Source organism: Melospiza melodia, unplaced genomic scaffold (genome assembly GCF_035770615.1).
Source record: "Melospiza melodia melodia isolate bMelMel2 unplaced genomic scaffold, bMelMel2.pri scaffold_54, whole genome shotgun sequence".
NCBI lineage: Eukaryota > Metazoa > Chordata > Aves > Passeriformes > Passerellidae > Melospiza > Melospiza melodia.
Genome location: NW_026948798.1, coordinates 922,990 through 936,873, shown reverse-complemented (window position 1 = coordinate 936,873; position 13,884 = coordinate 922,990). Strand labels below are relative to the sequence as shown.

At 46.2% G+C, this 13,884-nt stretch overlaps 1 protein-coding gene across 3 annotated transcripts; it reads left to right on the top strand.

The window, feature by feature from the left end:
• The first annotated feature begins 2,290 nt into the window (after nucleotides 1-2,290).
• Nucleotides 2,291-13,374, top strand: LOC134413832 (uncharacterized). 3 transcript variants are annotated; one of them, XM_063147873.1, is made up of 2 exons: nucleotides 2,291-6,242; nucleotides 9,346-13,374. In XM_063147873.1, exon 1 carries the CDS (start codon nucleotides 4,926-4,928, stop codon nucleotides 6,222-6,224), a length of 1,299 nt encoding a protein of 432 aa, XP_063003943.1. In that variant the 5' UTR covers nucleotides 2,291-4,925; the 3' UTR covers nucleotides 6,225-6,242; nucleotides 9,346-13,374. The 3 variants fall into 3 exon arrangements, with proteins under 3 accessions (XP_063003943.1, XP_063003945.1, XP_063003946.1); XM_063147875.1 differs by having other exon boundaries at nucleotides 2,534-3,399; nucleotides 9,379-13,374; XM_063147876.1 differs by having other exon boundaries at nucleotides 2,534-3,399.
• Nucleotides 13,375-13,884: the final 510 nt, after the last annotated feature.

The following is a 13,884-nucleotide window of genomic DNA, read 5'->3' as shown; positions in this document are numbered from 1 at the left end:
TATTTTAGATTACCTTATCCAAATATTGTGAGTGTATTTTACATTGCCTTATCTAAATATCTGATCAAAGTTCTTCCTGAAAGTGTATTTTAGGTTATTTATTAACTGCTGCGATTCCCTTGATGTATTTTTGAGTGTCTTTTAATTCTTTTATTTTTCAGAAGCTATTAGCCATTATAATAAATGGCTTCAGGATCCTTAAGGCATCTCTTGCTTTGGGCCAAACAGACTGAGCACATGACAGCTCAGAGCCCACTCAGCTGGGGGCACAGCCAAGCCTTGCTTTGAGATTAGCAATTAGGAACCAGGTCCCACCTCACCCAACAAACAGGGACATCACAGCCATGATGCTCACTGCGAGTGCTGCCTGCAAGCGTTTACCCCACTTTGGCTCTGAGATTTGCTTTCCATCCTGCAAAGCCAGAGATACAGCCACTCATGGTGGGGATGTCCTGCAGAGCCCACAGAGCAGCCACAGCCTGCTCTGCACTGCACATCTGGCTGGGCTGGCCAGCTCTGTGGGGAGGAGACTTCTCCCCAGGCCTGCTCACCAAGAGTCACTGGGACACAGATGGGGAGGAAAAACAACTGCAGCTGCAGCCCAGAGCTTATCTGTGCCCATCCAAGTGACCACTGCCAGCTCCAGCAGGGACTCCAGCAGGGAGGCAAGAGAGGCACAAAAAGGACAAACCCAGATGTCAAAACCTCCAACGTGACTGAGGCCAGCACATGCAGACAACAGTCAACAGTTACAAAGAAGCAAAGATACAACAGCTGCCTTCAGCCGAAGAGCCCTTAGGCAAGAAATTGGATTCAGCAGGATCAATCTCCTGCTTCAGAACCATATTTCCATCTGTTGCCTTTTGTGTTTCATTCCTTCCAAAGTCAACTTGACAAGTGCCTCCGTGGTGATGCAGGCTGGGGAAGAAGCAGCTCAAGAAAGGCAATGAGTTTCCTTCAGAAGTTCATAAACTTCATTGTTCTGGCTTTAGGCTTGACAGTGAACGTTGCCCTTGGTCTGGGAAGGGGGACAGGGGTTCTGGGGGGTTTTGGGCGGTTTTGGCCCTGGGCTGGGCTTTTCCCTTGGGGGTTTTTGGGAGTTGTGGCGTGATGCCGTGGGCGGCTGTGCAGTGGGAGCTGAGGCTGGGCAGGGAGCGGAGCTTCCCTTCCTCCCGCTCGGGGGTCGCAGCTCGGCCGCTGCTGCTGCGGGAGGGTTTGTGCTTGGCCCGGGGCTGCCCTGGCTGCAGTTCAGCGCTAGCACCAACCCTGCCTGCCTGCCCCGCTGCTGCTGCGGCTGCTGGGCACTGCCCGCATCCCCCTGCCCTCTGGGGCTTTGCAAAAGGAGCATTTCCTCCTTCCCTTCCCTTCCCTTCCCTTCCCTTCCCTTCCCTTCCCTTCCCTTCCCTTCCCTTCCCTTCCCTTCCCTTCCCTTCCCTTCCCTTCCCTTCCCTTCCCTTCCCTTCCCTTCCCTTCCCTTCCCTTCCCTTCCCTTCCCTTCCCTTCCCTTCCCTTCCCTTCCCTTCCCTTCCCTTCCCGCACCGGCTGGGGGGGGGATCACTGCCCTGCCAGAGCCCACAGCTCCTCCTGCTGTGACCAGAACTCCACCAAAGGGGAAAAACAGGACTTGGCATCTGGGAAATGTCTGTTCTTGCCTTCTTGTCTGTGCTCTCCTGAGATAGTCTAGCAAAGAACTGCTATTCCTTTTCCCACAGTTTTGCCTGGGAGCCCTGTCATTTCAAAGGGATAATCATTTGGAGGGAGGGGCTCATCTTTCCATTGCAGGAAGATTCCCCCCTTCCTTGGCAGACATCTGTCTTTTAAAGCAGCACAGACACACCAGAAAATACTGCCTTTCTATTCCTTGCTTCCATTGGATCTCACAATGGCAAAATGCCCCCTGAGGCAGCAGCAGCAGCCCTGCAGTTCACAGCCTGAAGAGGCTGCTGGGGCAGAGCAGGAGTGAGGGATGCTTTTCTGTTGGAAGGCACACATCCCTGAGGCTGTGTCCCAGCCCAGGGAACATTCACCAAAGGAGATGTCCCCGAAGTCGAGCTCAGCGAGGTCGAAGTGAAAACTCGGTGCAGTGACGCTGCCCCTGCAGGCCGAGGACAGAGCAGGCAATGGCTCGGTTAAAGGCATTGCAATGGTCTGGCTGTTGTGGCTCGGGGGCACAAAACCCGGGCTCGGGGCACCCGGGGTTTCAAACCAACACAGCCCCGTGTGCTCAGCACAGGGCCCTGGGCACAGGAGGCAGCTCCAGCCAAGGGGCAGCAGCCAACAGCCCCTGATGGGCTCTGGGCCCAGGGCAGGCAGGAGAAGACCCCGGGTTGCTGGGGGTCCCATGAAGGACCCTGAACACACACCCAGACATGGCTCCGTGCCTCAGTTTCCCCATCTGCAATGGCATGGACATCAAGGTGTCCGCACAAACTTCTGTAAGCAGCCCTTCCAGCCACAGTTTCCCTGCTTTGCTCCTTCTGAGCTGCAACTGCTGTTCCCATGCAGGAGCTTTCTCAAGAGAGTTTGACCCACAAATTCATTACAGACACAGTTCTGAGACACAAGTCCAGGGCATTCCCAAACATCCTCTGAAAAGAGCAGCAACAGTTCTACCCAGGGCACAGATGAATCCTAAAGGAAAGGACCAGCTTGTCAGCAGTGCACCAGCTGGCACAGCCAAGAGCAAGAGCTTCAACAACCAAACTTGGCTGTCCTGAATCTAGCACAGCACCTCACCTGCCCTTGAACTCAGCAGACTGTAGAAGTCCATCCGAAAATCCTTCATTTTTTGCCTCACAATTGTCATGAGAAAAGACTACCGAAGGGTTAAAGCTGCTGAGCCGGTTGGGAAAGAAAGTCTCCTGCTTATCTAGTGTGTTCACAAGTGATGTTTGCAGAACACGCCATGCTGTACTCGGAGGGGGCATGCTGTCCTTTTCTGGACAATTGAACTGGACTTTCTTCCAAACTCCTGACCTGGCTAGACTGAGCTCTGGGGTGGTTCCCCTCCGCTCCATGAGAAGACCCCTCTTGCCTGTCTTCAACCACCATGACGGACCAACAGAGATGCGAATCCCCTCATCAAGGAACCAAGAACCCCTCTGGCACCCTATTGACACCCCCATGGCACCCCCATGGCACCCCCCCTGGCAACCTCCTTCCAGAGACTGGGACTGTACTCCCTCCCAACTCAGGGAGGGGGAAAAACCCTAACGTACCTGTGAGCATTCGGCCATGAAAACAATGGACTTCTCCCCTCCATGGAAACCTAATTTCAGTTACCTTCCCCCAACCAAGAACAGTATATATATTTGGGTTCGGCCCGACTGTCCTTTGAGATCTCCCCAAGACGTGTACCAGCGAGTTTCGGCGGCGGGACCCTGAAGACATCACGTTTTGGTAGCTATACCCCATTCCCTGACCTTCTTTCCTCCCCTTTTCCTTGTCTTACCCTTCTCTTCCCCGGATCCCTTAACCAAATGCATATTTAGCTGTGGTTATAATCAATAAAACTGCACCTTGTTGATTTGTTACTGCAAAACCCCTGTGCCTCTTGTTGGTTATTTTTGCACCCAAAAATCATTCGTCACCCATTTATTTCGGGCGGACCTTCACATAATTGGCGTCACGGACAAGGATTCCAGCAGCCAGTGAGATTTTTCAGGTTTTGTGTAGTTTTTAACCTCTCACAGACTACACACGCCAAAGCCAAATCTCACGCTCGATTGAGCACAGAGGCTCCAGAATTGACACAAAAGATTTTTCGGTGCAAAAGCAGGGGAAATTGTTACTGTCATTTCTGATACTGATTTTACCGGCACGGACACTGACACTGATACTTCTCCTGATCATGATATTGATGCTGTTACTGATATTGATACTGATATTGATACTGTTGTTGTTGTTGTTGTTGTATTTGAATTTAATCTGAACCTGTTACTTTTGTTTTTGAGCTGAATTTGAACCTGTTACTGTTTTTTTTTACTGCTTTATTTTGTGTACCTGGACTGTCTAAAAGGGAAGGGGCAGACTTGAAGTAATTAAGCAGTGCCTTTTAGACAGATATTGTCCCTTCACCTACACAGGGAGCGAGGGGCGGCCCAGCGAAGGCTGAGTGGCTTTTCCCTGTTCTAGGTTTCTGGTCCCCTCACAGAGAAAACATTTGTGTGTGTGTGAGTGTGTGCGTCTAGACTGTCTGGAAAGGAAGGGACAAACTGAAGCAATTAAAATAGTGCCCTCCAGACAGATTTGGTTTCTTCAGCTATCTAGGGAGACAGAGTGGAACAGAACTCTGTAGGATTGTGTAACTTGAGTTCACAAATCAGCTCCCTGGTATAGTCCTAGTCCATTCACACAAAATGAGTGAAAATCTCAATCCTAAAGCAAAAGCTGACTTTTACACGTTGCTTGCTAAATACCATGCCAAACGGTCATCTGGAGGAGAAACTTGGGCAGAGAACAATTGGTTTAATTTGGAAAATGTCATTGATAGAATATGTTCTCTGCATATGAATCAAAATTTAAAATGGGTAAAAATAAAAACATTCTTTGCTCAGTTCTTGGAGCATGTCTTACTGCAGCCATAGAAAACCGCTGTAAACGGAGAACTGAGGAAATGGTAATTATAGATTCCCTTCAAAATTTGGTTGAAATTTTGCAAAAACAGTTAAATGAGGACAGAAATGAAATTTACATGCTGCAAGCTGCTCTTAGGGAAGAACACACCAAAGCCATACACAAAATCAACTCCTCTACAGAGGAGGAAGAAAAAGTAACACCTTACATTAAAAAGATTTATCCTTACAAAGAACTCGAGGCAGTAAAACAAAAAGAATCTGAAACAGCTAAAAATTGTGGGGAAAAATTGTTGTCCTCATTTGAGACCTTTTATTAAAACTGAATATAATTACATTAATGATGAAGACATGGATCCCCACATAACAACCAAACAAACACCATTCAGTGCTACCGAATTAGCTAAATTGAAAAAGGAATTCGGTCGCCTTCCCCACGAATCAGAAATGGAATATGTGTTCCATGTGTCCCTCACTGGCGGAGACCAGATTAAGTTAACTGAACAAGAAGCCAGTGGTTACTGGGGACACGGTGTTTTCCTAACAACAGGAGATAAGCGTGACTCCTGGTCTCTAACACAACGTGCAGCCTATTGGGCCGGGGGAATAAATCCCCTGGAAAGGGGTGATCCCTTAGCAATTGCCGCTACCCCTGACCAAATCCTAGAAAGTGTACAAAAAGCTGCATGTTTGCAAATGATTCATGAGAAAAAATTAATTCCTGGTTTTGAATCCCCAATGCAATTGCCTGTGAAGCCTGAAATTATGACCCCTTTAATTCGTGGGCTTCCAGAAACATTGAAATCAACCGCAATCACTATTCAGAAAACAGTTATGGCTCTAAGCCCAACAGATAGATTAGAAAGACTTCTTAACAACTCCACTGATCAGTCTGAGTCCACTGACACTGCACCTTCACCCTACACACCAACACAGACTCACACAACACCATCTGATACATCTAACAGTAACCGCAAGACTTGGACATGGAGTGAGGTAGCAGTTGATTTAATAAACTATTGTAGACAGTATAGGCCTGTAAAAACCCTGGAAGAAAAATCTGAAAAAACAAAAGATGTCCAGTTTATGGGAACCCCTAACACTGAAAACATAGAACCAAGAAAACAGATTTCCAACAGACAACGCTGGTGGATGCTGGGAATAAAGAAAGGGGTTCCCCGGGACATAATGGATGGTTTACCACTTGAAAAATTGCAGAAAATCATAACTAACTGGAATTTTATGAGATCAAATACCCAGCCCAGTGCACCGATCCCCCTCCCTCACCAGAAATTAACAAACACTCCTACTAATACACAGTTCAGTACACAAAATACATCACAGTCTTTCACACAGAACACAGGCAATGAGCCAAAGTTAACCCTGCCTCGGAATCTGGGCAGTGAGGCTGCATCTCAGCCTCTCCCTCAGAACACAGCCAGTGAACCAAAATTAACTCTTTCTCAGCTTCTTTCACAGAACTTGGACAGTGAAACCCTGGCTGCGTGTCTCCTGAAAAGCACCAGCAGTAAGCCAGAAGTAACTCTTTCGCAACTTCTTTCACAGAATCTAAGCAACATAACTGCCCACCCGCCCATACCCCAAAACACAAACAGTGAATCTTCACCAACAGAGCTTTCAGGAAACTAATATCTCCACCACTTACAGGTGAGCGAAGGGGTGGAGGTTGGGTTTACTTACGAAGGCTCACAAAAAATAAATCAGGAGACATGTTAATCACAGCAATCACGGGTCCCAAAAAAGTTCTGATAACCTACATTGTTGATACGGGAGCCCAGATCTCTGCGCTAACACATAGAGATGCCCAGAAGTGTGGAGTTGTTCCAACAAAAAAGCAATGCTGCGTTCTTAATGCTTTAGGAACCATAGAACCCATGAACGTTGCTTTAGTCAAAGTAACACTCCCTGGAGAAGAAAATCAATTGATTATCAAAATGGTAATTGGGGACATCCCGAATAATCTGCTAGGAATGGATGTCCTCTCAGGAAGGCAGTGGGAAGACACTGAGGGTTTCCTGTGGTCTTTTGGCAGTCCACAACTTAACATTAGACTGCTTCAGACCGCACCTGCACTGCCTTACAGTAAAACAATCAATGTGAAACAGTATCCCTTGCCTTCTGGAGCTAGAGAAGGCATCAAATCAGTTATTCAGGAATTGTGTGATCAAGGAATAATTGTTAACACACACTCCCCATACAATTCACCCGTGTGGCCTGTCCGAAAGCCTAACGGGAAGTGGAGGCTTACGGTTGATTACCGTAGGCTGAATGCCAACACTGACCCTCTGACTGCAGCAGTGCCAAATTTAGCTGAACTGATAACATCAATACAAGAAAAGGCTCACACAATCATGGCAACCATAGATGTCAAAGACATCTTCTTCATGATACCTATACAGCCAGAGGACATGGATCGCTTTGCATTCACATGGGAGGGACAACAGTACACATTCACCAGACTCCCTCAGGGGGGATACAAACACTCTCCAACACTAGCACATCATGCTTTAGCAAAAGAATTAGAAAAAAACTGACACTGTAGCTGTGTACCAATACATTGATGACATTTTGGTAGGAGGAGAGGAAATTAAAGAGGTGGGGGATCTCCAGCAGAATATAATATCTCATCTGGAGAGCATTGATTTAAAGATCCCCTCAGAGAAAATCCAAAAGCCTTCTCAGGAAGTGAAATTCCTGGGAATTTGGTGGCGATCTGGCAGCACATGCATCCCACCTGACACTTTAACTTCTCTAGAACAGATGAAAATGCCTGAAAACAAAAAAGACCTCCAGCAAGCCTTAGGACTGTTAGTATTCTGGAGGAAACACATCCCAGATTTCTCAATCATTGCTAGGCCCCTTTACAATTTACTGAGGAAAGGAATCAAATGGGATTGGACTCCTTCTCAGGAGGAAGCACTGCAGTTATTGATTTTTGAAGCCACTGTACATCAGGCATTGGGGCCCATCCATCCTAAAGACCTTTTCCAAGTGGAATGGGGATTTGCCTCCTCAGGGCTATCAATACACATCTGGCAGCGAGGTCCCGAAGGCCCAACAAGGCCTGTCAGCTTCTTTTCCCATGGTTTTAAAGATGCTGAAAAAAGATACACTACCTGGGAAAAAGGATTGTTTGTTGTTAGCTTAGCTCTCATTGAAGTAGAAAAAATCACACGGCAGCAAGCTATCATCTTGAGAGGTCCCTTCAAGGTAATTAAAACTGTCACAAACGGGACCCCTCCACCTGACGGCATAGCTCAAAAGTCATCAGTCAGGAAATGGTATGTTCAAATAGAGTATTTCTGCAATAGCTTTTCTGTCACAGAAGGTGCTGCAAAATTCTTGGCAATACAAGACACTGAAAGCCTCGATAGTAGCCAAGACAAACCTGCTTCTGTAATAAAAATAGCACCACCATTCTCACCTGAAATAGCAGCAAACTGTTGGTTTACAGATGCTTCCTCAAAGCGGGAAGGAAAAATATGGAAATATAAGGCGGCTGCCTTACATATTTCATCTGGTGAAAAGATTATCACAGAAGGGGAGGGCAGCGCTCAGGTAGGAGAACTCATAGCCCTCTGGAGTGTTTTCCAGCGTGAGGCACAAAACACTTCTCCTGTTTACATCTATACTGATTCATATGCGGTATACAAAGGCTGCACTGAGTGGCTCCCTTTCTGGCAACTGAATGGCTGGGAAGTTAACAGAATCCCAGTGTGGCAGAAAGATAAGTGGAAAGAAATCCTAGAAATCACCAGTAAAGGAAACTTTCTGGTTGGTTGGGTAGCTTCTCATCAAACAGATGGGAATCAAGCAGGTGAATGGAACAACAAAGTTGATGAACTAGCAAGGCTTAGCCCCCTGAAAAAAAAAAACTATTTCAGAGGATTGGAATCAACTGTTAGAATGGTTACATGTAAAAAGGCAGCACACAGGTGACAAAGATCTGTACCAAGAAGCACACGCCCGCGGCTGGCCAGTCACCAGGGAAATGTTTAAAGCATGCATATCGGCCTGCGAACAGTGCCGCAAGCGACTGGAAAGGCATCCTTTAGAGGATGACCCTCTGCATTTGAGGAAAGGTAAAGGCTTGTGGGATGCGTGACAGGTCCTTTTAAGAAATCAGGAGATAAACATTTTGTGTTAGTAGGAGTGGAAATTGTATCTGGGTTAGTAAAAGCTGATGCTTTTAAAAGGGCCACAGGTGAAAATACAGTTAAAGCTTTGCAGGGGTGGTTTGGAACTTTTCCAAAGCCGTAAGAAATTCAGTCTGACAACGGGTCTCACTTTACTGCCAAGGTGGTTCAAGATTGGGCCAAAGCCGAAGGCATAAAGTGGATTTTTCACACTCCTTACTACCCTCAGGCTAACGGGATTATAGAAAGGACAAATGGCCTTTTAAAGCGGTTCCTTAAGCCCCACAAAGCAAGCTGGGACTGTCGACTGTGGGAAGCTGTTAAAGGGGTAAATAGCAGGTGGGGGGTGAATGGCTGCCCCAAAGTCACTGCTTTTTACCCCACACCTCCAAGCATCATCCCTTCGCTGGAAGGTCCCGACGATGCAAACAATCCATCACATTACCCTGGACAACCTGTCTTAGTGGACCTCCCCTCGGTGGGTGAGGTACCACTTGTGCTGAAAACCCCTCTGAATAAATATGCATGGGTAGCCTCTGACGCTCTTGGAAAAGAGCACCGCATACACACACGCTGGATAATCCCCTCATTTTAAACTCCTTTCTGCCTCTCAGTGGCAGGATTTTTTGTTGTTCTTGCTTTTACAGGTGAACCCCGAGGGACATGAGAATCATCTGAAAACATGATAACCTTGCTACTCCTTTTCTGTATTTTACCGCAATTTCATGGACAACCCCCTGGTGAGCAGCTGTGGCTTGAAGCCATTGTTCAGCACACCAGTGCCCTCGGAACCTATCCTAAGGGCCGTTACCCGAGTCTGGCAACCCTAGTGCATCATGACTCCAAGGTGTACCGCCCGAATGAGTGGAGGTGGGACCAGAATGAGTTGATGAGAACCCTGATGGGAATGGTTGGTGAGTCAATTCTGGTAACATGCCGAAAAGTGGAAGGAACCCTCCATGAAAAGGTCACCTCCATCATAATTGCTGGAAATTTTATGGAAGCAGGCGGAAAGAATTATCTGAACATCCCCTCAGCAAGATTGTGTCCCACAAAGAAATGCGGGTGTTCCAAAATAGAAAGTCCCCTTACTCTGTGTTGTCGCCAGGAACATGTTGGTAGTTATGTTTCTAGTACCAAAACCACCAATGTTGCAATTACAAAAGATTGTAAAGATGAATCATTTGATTGCTGGTACAGTTTTACTTTGGCCAAACCCACTTACGTGACATGTCGCTGGGAGAATGACACAGCTAGTCCATTAGGACTAAGAGGCTTGGTTTACACATTTAAGATAAATACTGTACCAAAACCCACACCGAGTGCTGTAATTACACTCTCTCAGACCCTAAGTGAGAGCCTTTTTTCTAACTTCACATCCCGAATGGCAGGAGCAGCAGGGAACTCCTTCGAGTGGCCCTGGTCTCATGCCTTCCTGCAAACCACCGGATCTATGGGAGATGTCACGGGTCTGAACTTGCTAACAGTAGTTACACATGAGGATATGTTGTACACCAGACAAAATGGGAAAGACACAAAACCTGGCAGATTCAAGGAACAGTGGGTGAGAAAATTAGTGTTGGGTGCCGAATGGTTAATGGGTCTAATTACAGCAAAGCGAGGTCAATCAGTGTTTCCACAGATCGGGAAAACGAACAGCAGCAAATCTGCACGCACCCAAGCGTACGGGATTGCTGGTACAGTTTCACATTAACCGGCACTACAGAGGTAATTTGTCTCTGGGCCAAGGATACTCAAGGCCTTTCTTTTAAATTTGTAATTAATGTTGAAACCACTGCTCCCACTGTCGCCACTGTTACCACTTCACCCATACCACCAGTCACACTCATCCCGATAATTTTCGAGATTGGACCTTATGTGATCAGGAAAACTGGCCAACAACAAATATTGTTCAATCCGGCATGGTCTCTCAAACAGGTAAAATTGCTAATGCAGAACAATGTTTCAGACATTGAACCAGCCTGTTCTCCGTTCCTGCAAACCTCTTTTGAAGGCTGGACCACTTGGCTTGGGAAACGAAGCTCCTTTAAGAGGACACCAAGGGATATGACCGGTGTTGTGGGTACAGGATTGGGAATTCTGAATAGCATTGACTCTGAAGTACTAATGAACAAATTGGCTGCTACAACTAGAGACCTGACCGGATTGCAGCAACCACTGAGGTCATCTCTGTCAGCCTTAGGGACACACCAGTGGCTGCTGTCAAACATTTTGCCAAATTGGGAAAGAGTGAATGTGAATGATCACAAATTGGTAATTGATGCACTTAGTGCTACACAGAACAATGTTTCCTTAGCCCTCAGCTGTATCCAGGCACAATTGTGGATGCAATCTGTCTCTGCTGCAATTATAAGAGAGGGCGAGGAAGGCACCTTCCCCACAGAAATTCGGAAAATAATCTGGGACAGTGCCACTGAATTTGAAAGAGAATTCCAATCCTGGTGGAACCTGGTGAACTTTACCTATGATCCCATTTCAAACACAGCCACTGCTTTTGTTCTAACCATACGCAATGCCTCTGTACATTTGGTCTTCCCTGCTATTGCATTAGGATTAAATCATGACGGAGATGTTCTCTATCCTACTGAACATAGGGGATGGGCCCATCAGGTCGATGACAAATGGCAAACTGTTAACCTGGAAACTTGTATTGTCCGAGACAAGCAAGGGTTTATCTGTGAAAGCAATGCAATTGTAGCTCAGGATATGTTTGGACACAGAGCAGAACATCTGTCATTTCGAGATTCGTCCACATGAGGATACCCAGACAGTTCTTATATACATAGGCAATGGCTGTGCATGCTTTAGAAGGACATGTGATTCTGTCTTTGTAGAAGATGTTGTGGTAGATGCAAAGAATCATTCAAACTTTTGTGCTTGTAACTTTACTAAGATAGTAGGACGCGATTTCTCTTATGAAGCTCCAGTTACTTCTCACCACCTACTGCAATCCAACTACACGCTGATCCAGAAGCTGATGCCCACTCCTATCGGAATGAATCTCACCCTCGTGAGACAACTATTGCTCCATCAAGACCTGATTGACATCCTCGAGAAAATCAAGGAGAGCGGACAGAAGACCCTGGTGACTGTTCATCACAACGTGAGACAAATACACTGGGTTATGGAGAGGGTAAAACAGGATGCTGAGCATAGGTGGTGGGATACTTGCTTTGGGTGGTCACCTACTGCCACAGGTATTCTGAACAGTGTGTGCCATCCAATTGTTGTTCTTTTGACCCTAGTTACGCTTGGCTTTATCTTGTCAGCAGCCCTATTCATTTTGAATTGGAGAATGATGAAAAAGCTTAAGAAACTGTCAGCTGTAGTCAATGCACACCGCTTAGCTGATGTACTCTATACAATAGATGTCCCCAAAACACTTGATACGAAACGGTTACGAATCAAGCACATGTGCTTTAGAACAACTTCTTAAATATCAAGTATGACTTACAGAAAGTTACTTTAATTCTTAGAAAATAATTTTAAAAGACGATGATTATATTATGATTTGTTTGTTATTTTGATTATTTGTGATTTGTTTTAATGATTTTAAAATTGTTAAACAAATGATATTGCTTTAACTGATTAATATTTTTTGAAATTGTTAAAATTAATCATAATTTTTTGAAATTGTTGTAACAAATAACCACATGTGAAGTGTTATGATGATCAATAATAATTATGTTTATGTTTGTTGGTTCCCTTTTTCCCTCTTTCTTTTCCTTCTCTTCCCCTTTTACCCCCTCTCCCCTGTCATCCCTACTTTTCCGGGGTTATGCTACCGACGTGCAACGAGTTTCGAAGACACTCTAGAGCTCAGCTGATGAAGATTCCTCAAGACAATCGTGAGTCACGGGGTCGTGTAGAAGTCCATCCGAAAATCCTTCATTTTTTGCCTCACAATTGTCATGAGAAAAGACTACCGAAGGGTTAAAGCTGCTGAGCCGGTTGGGAAAGAAAGTCTCCTGCTTATCTAGTGTGTTCACAAGTGATTGCAGAACACACCATGCTGTACTCGGAGGGGGCATGCTGTCCTTTTCTGGACAATTGAACTGGACTTTCTTCCAAACTCCTGACCTGGCTAGACTGAGCTCTGGGGTGGTTCCCCTCCGCTCCATGAGAAGACCCCTCTTGCCTGTCTTCAACCACCGTGACAGACCAACAGAGATGCGAATCCCCTCATCAAGGAACCAAGAACCCCTCTGGCACCCTATTGACACCCCCATGGCACCCCCATGGCACCCCCCTGGACTGTACTCCCTCCCAACTCAGGGAGGGGGAAAAACCCTAACGTACCTGTGAGCATTCGGCCATGAAAATAATGGACTTCTCCCCTCCATGGAAACCTAATTTCAGTTACCTTCCCCCAACCAAGAACAGTATATATATTGGGGTTCGGCCCGACTGTCCTTTGAGATCTCCCCAAGACGTGTACCAGTGAGTTTCGGCGGCGGGACCCTGAAGACATCACGTTTTGGTAGCTATACCCCATTCCCTGACCTTCTTTCCTCCCCTTTTCCTTGTCTTACCCTTCTCTTCCCCGGATCCCTTAACCAAATGCATATTTAGCTGTGGTTATAATCAATAAAACTGCACCTTGTTGATTTGTTACTGCAAAACCCCTGTGCCTCTTGTTGGTTATTTTTGCACCCAAAAATCATTCGTCACCCGTTTATTTCAGGTGGACCTTCACACAGACACACTCCAAAAGCCAGCAACATCCACTGAAATCAGCACTTGAAGCTGCACAACATTCACCAGTTGATTTCATGGCTGATGCCAATCAGTGCCCACTCTGCCTTTTGGTTCAAAATCAAGAACCAGTGAGCTGTGTCCTCTATTGTATTCACAGGACTGTCCCTGGCTCTGCTCTGCACATCTCAATAAGAGACACCTGCCCTTGCTCAAGGAGAAAGCTGCTTATGCAGAAATATCCCATGGCCACTTTGGGGGACGGACAGAGGAGAATCAATTATTTGATGGTGAAAGGTTCCCTCTTGATTTCCAAATGAAAGAAGCAGCACTTTTCCTCCAAAAACAAAGGCAGTGTCATTGTTTCTCCACTATGGGCACACCTACTCACCACTTTTCTCTTGCTAAGGAATATATTCCTTGTTCTTCTTTACCCA

Excerpts from the sequence above, each read along its gene's own strand:
- LOC134413832 (XM_063147873.1), top strand. The coding sequence starts at position 4,926 with ATGGATCCCCACATAACAACCAAACAAACACCATTCAGTGCTACCGAA.